Raw genomic sequence first — 16,793 nt, 5'->3', positions numbered from 1 at the left:
GGGGTTTTCAACTCTTACCCTACGAGGTCCGGAGCCTGCTGGTTTTCTGTTCTACCAATAGAATGTAGTTCTACCTGATAATTTGTTGCACCCATCTGGTGTCCCAGGTCTAAATCAGTCCCTGATTAGAGGGGAACAATTTTTAAAAAGCAGTGGAGCTAGCTTCGAGGTCCACTGCTTGGATAGAGTGCCATTTGGAATGCAGCTATGGCAGACACTACCTTCAGTGCTCTCCTGGTGCTGGCGCTCTGGTCCAAACCGAGAAGACTGTAGTAGAAGGGCTCACACACATCTCCCAGGATGTCCCATAAAAGCCGTGACACCTGGAGGGAGAGGCGAGAGGAAGTCACATAGAACTGAGATGACTAAATAGTTAAAGCAGATTATCAAACAAAACACCTAAATTCGATCAACTGCGTTTTAACTCCACACACAGCGAATGACGCCATACCTTCCCTTTGACCCCTCCTATTTTATCAATTGACCATGTCATTTCTCAATAAATACCTAGTAATTTCTATAGCATAAAATAAAATACTGTGGAGGTCATGAAATTTCGTCAGCCGGTGACTGTCAAGCAAATAACTGTCGGTCTCACAGTAATTGACCGTTAATTAACAAACACATTTAGCATCTCCTAGCTTCCACACAAGCCACTGATGCAGACCTTTGGAACATAATATAGCCTACACCTCCATAATAAATCCATTATTTATTTTAGACAGGTCTAAAGAAACATGAAATTAAGAAAATGTCATCTATTTCAGAAGAACAGAATTGCTTACTCTGAATTGTCCTTAGGTTAGGTCCTGATCTGGCTATGCCATATGGCTGTGGGCTACACTAGTTCATTTAGCAGACAAGATTTGGTTAGAATTTCCGTGGCATTATTTTATTTTATAGTATGAAAAATACAATTGAACAAAGCTGAATAAAAGAGAAAGGATATTTTCTCCAAAGGATTTGAGGGAGTGCGCACATGTGGCTATTCTGTGTTGAGCGATTAATAAAGAAATAGGTACTCCTGTATGCTTAATTTAGAGTTATTGATGTAACTTCAGTTGGGCTATAGGTTTACATTTTGAATACATTGTAACGCTGCATGATATGACTCTAATGATGATTTGAAAAAAGTAGCTTGAAAGGCATGAGCTCTGCTTTGTTTATTGCGCAGGCTGTACACACGTCATCAGTCTCTCATTCACAATTTGACAAGCACTTGATAATGCCTCGGATTTCCCGGCGGCATCCCCTTTGTGTGGCGGCATCCCCTTTGTGTGGTCGTAATGCACCCTAAAAAAAATCCATGCCTTTTCGTCAGCCAACAAGATGAGTAAGCCTAAACAAACAGCAAAAGCACTAGCCTAAGTCAATCTACTATCCCCGATAGTACAAAAGTTAACCTATTCTATTCTGTGCGAGAAATAAATATTCCAAACATAGTCTGGGACAGTTGTGGGATGCGATAGAACCAAGTGAATACAACCACTAGAATAAAAAATAAAGAAAATGATACAATGAGGCTGACTCAACAGATCAGAACGTTTAGCTTAAAATGTGATACAACATTAGGCTATTTCTTCACATTATAAGCGCAGCAATGCGCACACTGCAGCAGGCTATAAGCGTGAATGTTCCATTAGTGGAAACAACCATTATCAAAAGTGACCGCAAATGCGATTATGCATGTAATGCTTTAATTATAAAGGTGCATTTTAATGGTGAAAATGATCTTCCCCAAACTTGAAACTCGAAACTCACGCGCTGCTTATGTATGCCAGTTAGGCTCTACACTATTCGTAAAGCTAATTAATGTGCTTAATTTTAAGAAGTTATTTGGCCACATATAGGCCTATGGGCTAGGCTACATGAGATGTGCGACTATGATTAGAAAAAGTCGCAAAAAAAGGCATTGTTTCTTGCCTTACACTGGGCATCATTCATTCAAGTGATAATATATCATTCACAAGTGATAGGCTAATGTTGTCACCCATCAGACTATTCTATTTAATCTCGTCTTTACATATACTAAATAATATATGTGTCAAATTTGTTTTGATTTAGAATGGACCATTATCATGCACCTGTCTCGAAACACGGGCAGGGGAAAAAATACATGTAATCTATTCACTTAAATAGCGAATGGAGGACGCAATTCCCGTGGTTCATTTTCATACCAGCCAGGTAGGCTATACTCCTGTTGTAAAGACAAGAAATGTGCTTAATATTAGGAAAGTAAAGAAATAAATATAGTAGGTCTAGCCTAGCCTATAGAAAGCTGATGGGATCCTCCTCTTTTTAATAGAGGCCCACTCTGTTTTCTTTCACAATTGCATAGACTATATAAATGTTGCGCAACATGAAGTGTTTAATTCAATTTTTGATTACATTTGCATTGATGTCAGAGTGATTAGAGGGACAATAGAGTGCTGAGTACCAGGCAGTTAGCAAGTTTGGTAGGCTACTAATAACCATCAGCAGCATCAGAGCTAGGAGAAACCTAAACGGTCACGTGGAAAGCCTTCATGACTTGTGACCGCCGGTGTGGAGGTAATATAGTCACCGCAACAGCCTTAACCCCTCCTCACCTCATACAAGCTGAGCTCTTTGACAGAGGAGGGTCCTGATAGGGGGCTCATGGGGTTCTGGGGGCTCTTGAGGGCTAAGGCCTCTTTCGGAGAGCATATGGCCAGGCCCTGTCTCTCTGTGAGAAGCCGCTGGAGCAGAGTGAAGGCCAGAGAACTGTCAGACAGCGAGCGGTACAGGACCTCCAGATGCCTGTAGGTTAGGTAGTCCAGGATGTTGAGGCCGTTCTCGTTGAAGAGACGTATAAACTGGGGCTTGTCGTTGATCAGCGCATCTGTCATGGAGTCCTCCAGGTCCTCGTACTGCGGGAGGATAGAATGGTGTTTTTTTATAAACATGTCTGTCTGTCGATCTGTCTGTCTGTCAAAGTTTAAACAATACTATTGAGAAAATGAAGGAACACTTCACGAATTGAATCAATTTCCAACTTCCCTTCTCCACCAGCCTATTTTCTCTATATTGTTACATTTCCAATTTGTGAAGCGGATTGCCTGTCTGTCTGTCTGTCTGTCTGTTCTGCCTGCCTGTTTTGAATATAATAAATTCCTTAAACAGGGGCATTAGAAGTGAGGAGCAATTCACCTTCCATTGGATGTCTCCGTTGAAGAGTTCACTCTTAGCAATGTCCACCCTGTTCCAGGCTACTGCTAGCTTCAGCTCCTCTGTGTACTCACTGGCATCGCTGGACACACGTTTACTGGCTGACAGACAAATACATAGAACGAATGATTAGTGTGAGAGAAATTACAAGATGATGTTATAAATACTGTTATTGCATCAAATGGTTGTTTTATGCAACAGAATAGGGGGTTCTTAGAACACTCTAATCTGTGTGTGTTCTACTGAGAATGGGCCTCTGGGGGCTTAATGTTGACAGTAGATGTACGATGCCTGAGGCCACATTCCATTCATGGGAGGGAGTTTGCTCTGGTTTGACTGGAAGGTACCAGGGAGTGATGGGTTGGAGCCAGACCCTGGTTTCTACACAATGAGAACAGTCTTTACAGCAGACACTGTCTGATGTGAATTATTAGTATCTTTCATACAAACCTTAACCTTGTGACCCATTCCATACATCTGTTGTTTGTCATGAACATTCAGGAGGATGTAGTTACTTTGCTATAAAAAGGTGTTGTATTCTTTGTCTCTGGGCTCTCAACAAAATATCTGAGGGTGATTCATCGACCACCCATCATTATCGCAGAGCACTCAATCAATTCACTTTGTATGTGTGTGTTGTATTGACCTGCTCCGTTATTAATAAGTAAATATAGATCTAGTTTAAGTATAACTCTGACTTGCGTGATAAGTTCCTCTCCTCATTTGATAGTAAAGAAATTAACCACCACATTAGTTTGACCAGGATCATGTTGAACATATCTCTCAACAGATAGCAAATGCACACACTCCATACACACACACGCGCATACACACACGCACCCCTACCTCTGACAAGAGCCTTCAGTAGCACTGTGTCAAAATCATCAGAACTCTCCTGCTCCCCGTGGAACACTGTGATCAGATCTCTGTTTTTATAGATACTCAGAGCCTTGGGGGAGGAAGCGAAAAAGAAAGAGATGAGCAGTATGACAGTCACTTAATCACTTACTCACTCAAACTTGCTTTCTCTTTCACACACCAACACCCATAGACAGGCGTGTGGATGCTTGTACATGTATACACACTTTTATAAACTGGGTGGTTTGAGCCCAGAATGCTGATTGGCTGAAAGCCGTGCTATATCAGACCGTATACCATGGGTATGACAAAACGTTTATTTGTACTCCTCTAATAATGTTAGTAACCAGTTTATAATACCAATAAGGCACCTCAGGGGTTTGTGATATATGGCCAATATTCCACAGCTAAGGGCTGTGTCCTAGCACTCCCTGTTGGGTCGTGCATAAGAACGGCCCTTACCACACCCCCCCAGGCCTTTTTGCTTAATTACAGACACACACAAACACACACATTACTATGTATACTACCTCTTCTATTACTTTTTTGTTGTTGTTACTTCTTCTTATTGATTATTGTACTGCAATGTTGAGGGAGCCAGCGAACAAGCATTTCACTGTACCTTTTATACCTGCTGTAAACAGTGCACGTGACAAATAACATAAAACACACACACACACACTCACCCTGTCCACAAGCTTCTCCAGGTCTGCCTTGGCAGGGAAGTGTCTCCGGACCCTCTCACGGGCCCTGTCGCGCAGCTCCGCACTGGTCTTCTCGCTCCCCTCAGCCTCTGACTGGGGAGAGGGGGGGCTCATGGGCCCGGCTGACAGTGCATCCAGCAGCTCACAGATGAGATCCGCCGCTGGACCAGAACCATTCAACACCAGCCAGGGAGTAGCCTTCTTCAGAGAGAGATCCACCCTCTGAGGGAGAGAGGGAGGGAGGGCGAAAAGCACAAGAGAGTGAGAGAAAGTGAAAGAAGGAGAGATAAGAGGGAAAGGGAAATTAAAAACGGAAGGAGAGAGAGAAAGAGGGGTTAACGAGAATGTTCTGGTCATGCACAGTAATGTACTATAGGCCTAGTGATGTCATGAAAAGTAAAGCAAGTCATAGTGATGATAGTGATGTTGCCATAGCTTACCTCCAGCATGGCAGCATCCCCTGAGATGAGCATACACAATACAGGGACATCTATACTGCCACTGCCTGGAAAACAACAGGTACAGGGAAGGGGTGTAGGACAAATGGGAGAAGTCCATAAAATCAAGTTTTTAGTCATGAGTCATTGATCAGATGTCACAGTGAATATCCATAAATGTTTCATGATTTACTAGTCATAAGAATATTTATAAGAATATATATTTTTCCACAGGCATCATGGGTTTGGATCAGCGAGTCAAATGTATTTCCTAAAAAATAAAAAAAAAGGGATGCTACACAAAAGAGAGGAGGAGATTGCCTTGTATGGTCATGATGTCAACAGAAACAAAATAAACTCCCATGGGTTGTTCGCCAGATGAGTTCAACTTTGGATGAACCTTTAGTCTTACTTCCTGAAATGTATAAATCACCCACCGAATATAAGCAATACAAAAGAGTTACACGAGCATCACAGAGTATTAAAGGCTATATCATATCGCAAAGGACGTTGGTACATGTGAAAACTCGTACTCGAACGTTATGAGAATGAAATCAAGTTTTGTAAATATGTTGCAATAGGATATGGGCTTTATCGCATCTAGCTATCAACATGGCTGTGGTTCTACTGATTGAATTACATCTAGTCGCATTTTCCAACCGCAAGCAAGGAGTCACCATTCAGTGGTCCCCTTTAATGCTCATTACGGCTTAGCCTCAAGCCTTAGCTTAACACTGATAAGAAAAGTAATATTGTTGATCTGAACATACAGAAGTACACATTAAATGGGTGGCTTAAACATACTGCACGCCACCTGTACACCTGGGGGCTAGTCTTATAAGTGTGGGTGTGTGTATCTATGCGCATGTGTGCGTGCATGCGCGTATGTAACTACTGAGTCTCACCCCAGATGCCTGTGCGCTGGTGGGAGATGTAGTCCTCCATCTTGGCCCGGAAGGCCGTTTCCCCTCCCCGCTGGCCTACACTCCCATCATCCACCAGCAGGAAGGCCTGGTAGTTACTATCCAGGCAGCACGAGTCATGGGACGTGTTCTGGACATAATACCGTGCTGGAAAACTACCCTGAGAGAGGACGAGGAGGAGGGTAGAGAGTGAGAGAGAGAAAGAGCGAGAGAGCAGAGATAGAGAAGGGGATCAGAGGCGGAGAGAAGAATAAAGGCAGAGGTGGAGGGAGATTGGGGAAGTAAAAGGAGGGTAGAGAGAGAGAGAGAGAGAGACAGAGCGAGAGAGAGAGAGAGCATTGTGATTACCTTCCCTTGTGTAATACAATTTCCTCGTTATTGTTATTTATTTGATTTCCTGTGGCTTTGCTTTGTTGAGTGAGAAAGGGTGAGAAGCAGAGGGGAGCTACTGAATGAGTGTATGTGTCTGTGCATGTTTAATTCTATATACATTGAACAGTGTATGTGTATGTGTGCCTGTGACGTCACGCCATGTGTGTGTGTGCATTTGTGTTTGTGTGTCTGCGTGTGCACATATGTGTGCGTGTACCTCAGAGTTGACGAGCCACTGTCTGTTGTGCACGAGGCCCCAGGGGGCCACGCCCACAGCGATGACTTTCTTCTGGGACAGGGAGGAGGCCGCCGCCGCATGATCCCTCACTGCTTCCCCAACACAACGTCCCACCCCCTCCCTCAGCCCCCCCGTCACTATCCACGCCCCTGGGAGAGAGGGGAGGGATGGAGGGAGAAAGAGAAGAGGAGGGAGAAATGTGGGGAGCGAGAAATGTTTATGACACAATAATAATATGCCATAGCAAGCACACTTTCTTACCAACAGCGCAACACATGATGATAGACAATGGACAGTAAACAATAGACAGATAAGGAGTTTGTTGGTTATGAGTCAAGGGAACTGTGCAAATACATACTCTACACATCCTTCCTTTCCTAATATATAAATATAATATGCCATTTAGCAGACACTTTCATCCAAAGCAACTTACAGTCATGCATGCATACATTTTATGTATGGGCGTGGTCCCAGGAATCAAACCCACTATCTTGGCATTGCAAGCGCTATGCTCTACCAACTGAGCTGCAGAGAACCACAGGTGCTACAGATGACTTTCCTCCATCTTTCCTTCAAAAGTCATTTTGTCCATTTAATGGCAGTGAAAGATGCCACCATGTATTGGAATCAGGCCCAGAAATGTTTTCTTTCAAATACTCAATTTGTTTGCTCACTTACGCACTTCTATTCCTTCTCTGGATCAGCTCTCATCTGACCTACTGGTTTGCCTCTTACGACTGCTGTGTCTGCAAACTTTATAATGCTTTATGGCTGAACATGCTTATTTTCCTGCCTTGCTTTAACAAACAACTGTCTGGCCTAGATGGTCTTGTGTTTTGTGAACTTCGAACCAGTACAGCCAGAGGAGAAGAAGGAGGAGACTCGGAGACAGAGATGGAAGAGGAAGCAAGACACCCCACTAGCTGGATTTATCTTTTTTTATGGTTCAATGAAAATTAATTAAATAAGTAGACCAGACTCTGTGGGAGACACACCCAGTTAAGTAGACCAGAATTTACAATTTTCTTCCAATGGTAAACGCCTTAATTTATTCACCATCTTTGTCTGAACTTCGAAATTGTATATACACTATAGATGTAGGAAACATGGGAAAGTTATGCTGCTTTGAAAGTTGATGAACTTGTTAACCCACTAGGAGACAAGTAGAAGAAAAAGCCTTTGAAAGCCTCTTTGTTTACGCCTATTCAGCATTGTTCACTTTAGCTCACCCCACCCACGCACCTTAACCCCACCCAGAGTCAGCATGTGAGTCATCGTGGCATTTTTTTTTATTTATTTAACCAGGTAGGCCAGTTGAGAACAAGTTCTCATTTACAACTACAACCTGGCCAAGATAAAGCAAAGCAGGGCGACAAAAAACAACACAGAGTTACACATGGGAAAAACAAAAGTACAGTCAATAACAATAGAACAATCTATATACAGTGTGTGCAAATGGAGTAAGGGGGTAAGCCAATAAATAGGCCATAGTAGAGAAGTAATTCTAATTTAGCAAATTAACACTGGAGTAATAGATGTGCAAATGATGATGTGCAAGTAGAAACACTGGTGTGCAAAAGAGCAAAAAAAGTAAATAAAAACAATATGGGGATGAGGTAGGTAGTTGGATGGGCTATTTACAGATGGGCTGTGTACAGCTGCAGTGATCTGTGAGCTGCTCAGATAGCTTACGCTTAAAGTTAGTGAGGGCATATAAGTCTCCAACTTCAGAGATTTTTGCAATTCGTTCCAGTCATTGGCAGCAAAGAACTGGAAGGAAAAGCGGCCAAAGCAGATGTTGGCTTTGTGGATGACCAGTGAGATATACCTGCTGGAGCGCGTGCTACGGGTAGGTGTTGTTATGGTGACCAGTGAGCTGAGATAAGGCGGAGCTTTACCTAGCAAAGACTTGATGACTAGATGACCTGGAGCCATATTCGTCTGGCAATAAATATGTAGCGAGGGCCAGCCGACGAGAGCATACAGGTCGCAGTGGTGGGTGGTATATGGGGCTTTGGTGACAAAGTGGATGGCACTGTGATAGACTGCATCCAGTTTGCTGAGTAGAGTGTTGGAGGCTATTTTGTAAATGACATCGCCGAAGTTGAGGATCGGTAGGATAGTCAGTTTTACGAGGGTATGTTTGGCAGCGTGAGTGAAGGAGGCTTTGTTTGCGAAATAGGAATTCTAGATTTAATTTTGGATTGGACATGCTTAATACAAGTCTGAAAGGAGAGTTTACAGTCTAGCCAGACACCTAAGTATTTGTAGTAGTTGTAGTGAGAACCGTCCAGAGTAGTGATGCTAGTCGGGCGGGCGGGTGCGGGCAGCGATCGGTTGAAGAGCATGCATTTAGTTTTACTAGCATTTAAGAGCAGTTGGAGGCCACGGAAGGAGAGTTATATGGCATTGAAGCTCGTTTGGAGGTTTGTTAACACAGTGTCCAAAGAAGGGCCAGATGTATACAGAATGGGGTCGTCTGCGTAGAGGTGGATCAAGGAATCACCAGCAGCAAGAGCGACATCATTAATATATACAGTGAAAAGGGTCGGCCCGAGAATTGAACCTTGTGGTGCCCCCATAGAGACTGCCAGAGGTCCAGACAACAAGCCCTCCGATTTGACACACTGAGCTCTATCTGAGAAGTAGTTGGTGAACCAGGCGAGGCAGTCATTTGAGAAACCAAGGCTGTTGAGTCTGCCGATAAGAATACGGTGATTGACAGAGTCGAAAGCCTTGGCCAGGTCGATGAAGATGGCTGCACAGTAAAGTATTTTATCGATGGCGATTATGATATTGTTTAGTACCTTGAGTGGGACTGAGGTGCACCCATGACCAGCTTGGAACCCGGATTGAACAGCGGAGAAGGTATGGTGTGATTCGAAATGGTCAGTAATCTGTTTGTTAACTTGGCTTTCAAAGACTTTGGAAAGGCAGGGCAGGATGGATATAGGTTTGTAACAGTTTGGGTCCAGGTGGAAAGCATGGCCAGCCATAGAGAAATGCTTATTGAAATTCTCAATTATCGTGGATCTATTGGTGGTGACAGTGTTTCCTAGCCTCAGTGCAGTGGGTAGCTAGGAGGAGGTACTCTTATTCTCCATGGGCTTTACAGTGTCCCAGAACATTTTGGAGTTAGAGCTGCAGAATGCAAATTTCTGTTTGAAAAAGCTAGCCTTTGCTTTCCTAACTGACTGTGTGTATTGGTTCCTGACATCCCTGAAAAGTTGCATATCGCGGCGACTATACAATGCTAGTGCAGTACGCCACAGGCGTCCTCCAGAAACTAACCTCCAGTTCCTACTCCTGTTTAATTGTTGTCTTTCCTCTTTTGTTCTCTATTGCTCCTTGTTTTTTGCTCCTTGTTTTTTTTGCTCCTTGTTTTTTAAGCAAGGGGGAGGCTGATGACATCAGAGGGCACCATCAGACCAACTTCTTGAATGGCCTACTCCATGAAGTTTGCACGTGTCTAAAAAACATTTTTTTTTTCAAAACATTTGTTTTTACACTTAAAGCTACAATATGTAACTTTATGGGCAACCTGACCAAATTCACACATAAATGTGAGTTATAGATATTTCATTCTCATTGAAAGCAAGTCTAAGAAGCTGTAGATCCATTCTATGTTGGCTATTTCTATGCTTACCATTTTTAAGATTATTTTTTTGCGTCTTTTATTTTCGATTTTGTACACCAGCTTCAAAGAGCAGAAAATACAACATTTTTGGTTATGGAAAATATATTTCACAGTGGTTAAGATGGTACAATGATTCTCTACGCAATGACTTGTTTTGTCACATAAACTGAAATTAGGCAAACTATTAGAATTTTAGCTACCAGGTAATGGCGGAGCGATTTATTTAATACATTACTGTATTTATACTGTACGTGGGATATTGTTTTTCAACATGAAAGGTTAAACCATTCTACCACTGAGCTTTGACGATAGCGCCAGCTAAATTCAGGGCAGCAATGTTGTTGAGAGCTAGCAACACTTTTGCAGTTGTCCAAAAATCGGCAGTAACAAAGATTACCTACATACTGGCCAGCGGTATGTTCTGTTTGCTTCAACGTTTTCTACGTTGCATGACGGTTTGAACTGAACGACACGTTTCCTTTGAGGTACGTTTGCTCCCGTTTGTTAGGTGTGGCCTGGCCAATATGAGTTTGAGCATCTGAAACTTGTGCAACACACCATTGAAGCTGGGCCACTATAATCGAAACATTTTTCAACTGTTTCAGTACAGTACCGTTTCCGTTGTATTCAACTTTGCACACCATTCTGTCGCACTGAACGCAACCCTGGAAGCCTCAAATCTGTTATAGACAGAAGTCTGACATGAAAGACCAATCAGGACTCATCTCTCGGCATGTCCAGCCACTCCATTAGCTCAGCCAATCAGGGCAAGCCAGGAAGGATCCTGTCTTTCTCCCTGGCTGCATTCAGTACGAAAAAAACGGTGTGCAACATTCAGTTAAACGGCCAGTAAAACGGGGAGGGGTTGGGTTGTGTGTTGAAAAGTGAGGGGATTCTATCAATGACCCAGGCATGCACTGGGTGAAGCGAGTGAACGTTGATTGCATTCAATTTCGAATCGGGCCACCTCCTGGGCATGAGCAAAGTGCCCCGTTTTGACCGACAACGAAGTCGGCTGAAAACAAAAGCGACATAGGTTAAGCACATAAGTAAGATTCTTTGTTTCCACATGCAAAAGTGTTTACTTTTGATAGAAAAGGCTTTTTCTGCCTTCCAAATGAGTAATTGACAACATGACCGGGAGGCGCAGATTACTGTACTTTTTGAGACGGGCGCTCCTCCCACACCGCTTTTGTTACAGAATGGCTAAATTACGCTTTACAAATTATGAATATGTTTGCTCATTGCTTCAAGCCACAACTGCTAAACAGAGCAAACGTACCTCAAAGTCTGTTAAAAAACATTGAAGAACATTTTGGGGAAATCTGTCATGTAGTACAAATGTTCACACAATGTAGCAAACAACTGAATGCACCCCTATATAGCTTAGTGCTTTCTCCTTAGCTAAACTAGGCTTGTAATTTTGTTTTACATATCATTACAGTGCCAGTCAAAAGTTTGGACACACATTTCTTTATCTACTATTTTCTACATTGTAGAATAATTGTGAAGATATCAAAATGGAATCACAAATGGAATCATGTTGTCACCAAAAAAGTGGATACATAATAAAAATAACAGCCCTACTGTGAAGTAGGAACTAGCACCAGCTTCCTTAAATTCATCACAAATGGTTACTAAACAACTCAAGACATCAAAAGGGGTTCTTAGATACTTATGACAATGTGTATAATGCATTATAACCACATCATGATGCATTATTCCTGTATGTTAAAGAGACTGGACCCATTCATCTCAATATGAATTATTGATATTTTAAACAAATAGGTTAAACAGTGGGCGTTGTCCTCACCTGTGCTCTGTGCCGTCCTGACCAGCCTCTGACCCAGGACACCAGGGTGTGTGTGTGTGTGTGTGTGTGTGTGTGTGTGTGTGTGTCTCACCTGTGCTCTGTGCCGTCCTGACCAGCCTCTGACCCAGGACACCAGGGTGTGTGTGTGTGTGTGTGTGTGTGTGTCTCACCTGTGTTCTGTGCCGCCCTGACCAGCCCCTGTCTCAGCACTTCCCTGACCCAGGGCTTGACCTTCTCGCGACCACCCACCACAGAAACCACCAGGTTAGGGGAGGGCACCCCCCAATGGGCCGTCATCAGGCTGTACATGATATGAGGTGGGGTGTCGCATGACAAACGCAGGAACTGACCAATAGGAAGAGAAGAGGGGAAGAAATGGACAATTAGTATCGCCACACAATAAAGTTATGATGATCAAGCGGCTGTGGTGGTTTATGAATACCTATGCTACATAAAGTGCTCCTAGCTAGTTGCTTGTTTTGCCTATAGTGTAGCTATTCAGAGGCGAAGAGATATCGGTACAGGTGAGAACATTCCGTCTGACTGAGCCAATGTTGTGAGGCCTGGCAGCACTGCTAGAACACAGACTTCTCTGCTATGGTTCCATAAAATGCCAGACAGACGTTCTGCTGCGACAGCCTCATACAGTATCTCACCACTGTTAAATCATGTGACACATGGGGAAAAAAGTGTTTTCTTAACGTTTAAACAACTTTTTTTCTTGTTAAAACGGTAAGGAAGATTCATAAAATTCCACGTGAATTCACAATGCAGAATTTCAATTCCGAGCCCAACCCGATATCTGACATCAGGACCGATTTTTCTCCACAACCAGATCCACCCACATTTTTCGGAGAGCCGATTCGTGACAATTGATTTAATTTCATGTGAAGATGTCTTATGTCAAATTGTTGGGGGCCTGCACTGCTGCCAGCAACGGTTTGGGTCTCATGGAGCGTCTCTTTCAGAGGGTTAAGAATTGCACATATACTACCGTTACTGTATCTCAATTCCGCCTCTCAAAGTTTGCATTTCACCACCTTCTGAATTAACTTCTCAAAGTATTGCCATACAGGACTTCGTGCTGTCGCTTGCAGTTTCCTTGCCATTTTCCAATTGTTAACAACAATGACGTGTGGTGTGCTTTATATCCATGGCAAATCATTTGAAAGATGCATATCGCTTTGTTACTGTTCAAAATATGAATACATGTCAACCTATTTTGTGGTTCTAGTCCTAACATGTAATTGATGGTTATATTAGAGCAATGTATATTATGTAATTTGATTAAAAACCCACTTGATTAAAAACCCAAGACTTCTCAAAGATCAGGCAAGAAAGCTAGATCTAAATGCTTTGTAATGCCAGTACTAAATCGCTCCTTCCGCTAGTCCTAAATCGCTCCCTCCCCCTTGCCCCAATCCTTCGATGTTTGCAGATCTGGGAAGGTAGGTTATAAGCAGTGCAATTATGGATAGGGCCAAGGGAAGAGGTAGAGAGCGATTTGAGACCGGATGTAAATGTTGAGGAGACTTTCCCAATCACACCGAGTTTCCCTAACGCCTCGATCTGCACTCAAACCTGTTTCATTATGTAATCCAACATGTTTATGGGATATGTGTGCAAAACAACATTCACCTTTTTCCTACTATTTATGTTAAGTCTACGCATACAATTTGATGCATACGTTAGATTTTGTCACGGATCCTTCCGGGAACTGTCATTACGCACACCTGGTCCCTATTCCCAGTGATTAGTAATTGTATAAGTGTGACCTTTGTTCACCATTGTCCTGTCGATAATTGTTCCAATGTCCGTTGGTTGTGTGTTTTGGCTTTCATGCCATTGTGGATTGCGCAGATGATTACGGATCTCATCCCGTGTGATAATCATTGTGCCATTGTGAATTTATTCGAGGTACTCCTGGCTCTTTTGCTTTGGTCTCAACCTTGTGTTTTGTATACGTGTTTGTTTGTTCTTCGTCCCCATGCCTTTACATGGCACGCTGTAATTTGGGTTCCCGATCCTTATACCAACGTGACAGATTTTTACAATGTATGCACCATGCAGAACGCAATGCAACTGCCTCTGCAACGCAACGCTGCAAGGCAAACGCAGCATTCCGTTCTGAATTAATGTTCTTCTGGTGTACCAAAACACAATGACGCTGTCGGTCTGATCGAGTCGTAATGGTCATCTCTCTGTTCTCTCCCTCTAGATGAAAAGACACTTAACTCTGCATGTCTAGCAGATTGGATGTTAGCTTACCACCTCAAGCAAGATAATCTGCTCTTCCTTACTGGAAAAGCTTGCCTGCTCCAAGACCTCGGCCATGGTTAACAACTCCATTGTGTCCCCCTACCAGACTGTGTAAAACTCCTTCCCACTCTCCATTAGCTCCCATCAGCAGTGTGCATCAAATTCAAGTCCCTGTTGCTTGCCGACAGGGCAGCAATGGGAATTGACCGTCTCCAATCTTCATCAGCACTGCCAAACTTATATTCCTTCATATTGCCATTATAGACTGTGCGAATAAAACATTAACAACACCCACCCTCCCCCTTTCTTAGCCTGGCGGGTAGGAGTGTTGGGCCAGTAACCGATTCCCCGAGCTGACAAGGTAAAAAAAAACTGTTGTTCTGCCCCTGAGCAAGGCAGTTAACCCAATGTTCCCCAGGTGCCGATGGCGTGGATGTCGATTAAGGCAGCCCCCCGCGCCTCTCCGTTCCTCCAGGGCCACTAGCTGTTGCATATCTTTGCCCTATCACACCTGATTCAACTAATCAATTGCTTGAGGAGGGATGTCCAGGGGGATATAAATGTTTTGTCTAGAACAAATATAATTATCTGCCAAGTAGAATAGGAAATTGTAGTAACTCTATTCATTACATTTGCACTTGCAATGTTCTGTAGATGTCACCTGAGATGTCACTGACTATACCTCAGTTGTACTTCTGTTGGAATTGAACAAAAATAACTGGGGGTCCCAAGGAACGTATTCAATTAAATACTGTTCCACTGTTCACTCCTAGTAAACAGTCAATCAGCTTGGTCCATAATGTGACTCATTAAAATGGGTTATTATCACTGGTTATTCATGCATCTTTTTCCATAACTATTTCTAGCTTCATCTCCCTGGATCGTCCTAAGGTCTATGTGGATCCCCATGACCTCAAGGAGGAAGTCAAGGTAAGCCACACATAGGGTGTTGCAGCCAGCCGCGACCGGGAGACCCATGGGGCAGTGCACAATTTGCCCAGTGTCGTCCGAGATAGGGGAGGGTTTGTCCGGCAGGGATGTCCTTGTCCCATTGCGCACTAGCGACTCCTGTGGCGGGCCGGGCATTTTTGTAGAGGGGTTGTTGCCCGGGCAGCGCTACCGTAGCTAGCAAAATAGTATAGAAACTAGGGCCACTTGCATTTCCCCCACACTTTTCAATCAGGTGTGTCATAAGTTAAGTACTTTCAATACAGCTGACTTCCACTGACATAGGCTTTCGTAGTTCATAATAATAGCCCTTTTTGTTCCAGTCTTATCTTTAGATAAAGTGGTAGCCCATCATGGGCAGGGGCCAGTGGAGGCTGGTGGGAGGAGATATAGGAGGATGGGCACATTGTAATTACTGGATTGGAATTAATGGAACAGAGTCAAACATGTGGTTTACATATGTTTGATACCATTCCATTTATTCCATTATAGCTATTATAATGACCCATCCTCCTATAGCTCCTCCCACCAGCCTCCATTGGCAGGGGCCCATGGTAGGGTAAATATATTGCTGAAATTGACTTTTCCCCAAATGGGAATATTATTTTCCATAATTTCCAATGTTGCCCTGATCTTATCCCTTCAATTTACTTTTACAGTGCATTTGGAAAGTATTCAGACCGCTTTACTTTTTCCACATTGTTACGTTACTGCCCTATTCTAAAATTTATTAAATAGTTTTTCCCCCTCATCAATCTATACACAATACCCCATTATGACAAAGCAAAAACAGGTGTTAAAAGATTTTTGCATTTACATTTACATAAGTATTCAGACACTCAGTACTTTGTTGAAGCATATTTGGCAGCGACTACAGCCTCGAGTCTTCTCAAGCTTGGCACACCTGTATTTTGGGAGTTTATCCCATTCTTCTCTGCATATCCTCTCAAGCACTGTCAGGTTGGATGGGGAGCGTCACTGCTCAGCTTTTTTCAAGTCTCTCCAGAGATGTTTGATCGGCTTCAAGTCCAGGCTCTGGCTGGGCCACTCAAGGACATCCAGAGACTTGTCCCAAAGCCACTCCTGTGTTGTCTTGGCTGTGTGCTTAGGGTCGTTGTCCTGTTGGAAGGTGAACCTGGAAGGTGAGCGGGTGGGGTTGGTATCCGAGGCGCAAATTAAAAGGTTGGATGCTATGTACGAGTTGTCAACGGCCACATTGTTATGAGAATGGCTGTAACCTTTCAACCAAATCTCCTGGTGTTTGTGCTTCAAAACGCTCAGTGGCTGTCGAGGCCTGTCAAGTCACCACCACGTCCGCGTGTGGCAACCTCTTCAGTACCTGTGAACTGAGACAAGGATAACGGTCTGTGATATCGCAAAGTGTTTCACCAGTGGGAGTCATCTGGTCAGTTGCTGGA

The 16,793-nt window shown here is 43.4% G+C and overlaps 1 protein-coding gene across 1 annotated transcript in view; it reads right to left on the bottom strand.

The window, feature by feature from the left end:
- The window catches only part of LOC110539079 (transient receptor potential cation channel subfamily M member 4), a 78,921-nt gene that overhangs the window by 49,039 nt on the left and 13,089 nt on the right, over window positions 1-16,793 (bottom strand). The window contains exons 4-12 of the mRNA XM_036937948.2: window positions 12,339-12,513; window positions 6,698-6,867; window positions 6,091-6,268; window positions 5,189-5,253; window positions 4,731-4,970; window positions 4,033-4,135; window positions 3,169-3,287; window positions 2,589-2,888; window positions 222-323 (exon numbers count right to left, since the gene is read on the bottom strand). Coding sequence (XP_036793843.2) covers window positions 222-323; window positions 2,589-2,888; window positions 3,169-3,287; window positions 4,033-4,135; window positions 4,731-4,970; window positions 5,189-5,253; window positions 6,091-6,268; window positions 6,698-6,867; window positions 12,339-12,513 — 1,452 coding nt within the window. The remainder of the gene's footprint in view (window positions 1-221; window positions 324-2,588; window positions 2,889-3,168; window positions 3,288-4,032; window positions 4,136-4,730; window positions 4,971-5,188; window positions 5,254-6,090; window positions 6,269-6,697; window positions 6,868-12,338; window positions 12,514-16,793) is intronic.

This window comes from Oncorhynchus mykiss, chromosome 12 (assembly GCF_057628025.1).
Source record: "Oncorhynchus mykiss isolate SJ-2025 chromosome 12, ASM5762802v1, whole genome shotgun sequence".
Classification (NCBI taxonomy): domain Eukaryota; kingdom Metazoa; phylum Chordata; class Actinopteri; order Salmoniformes; family Salmonidae; genus Oncorhynchus; species Oncorhynchus mykiss.
The sequence above is the reverse complement of the archived record's forward strand: the minus strand, read 5'-3'. Positions and strand labels throughout refer to the sequence as shown.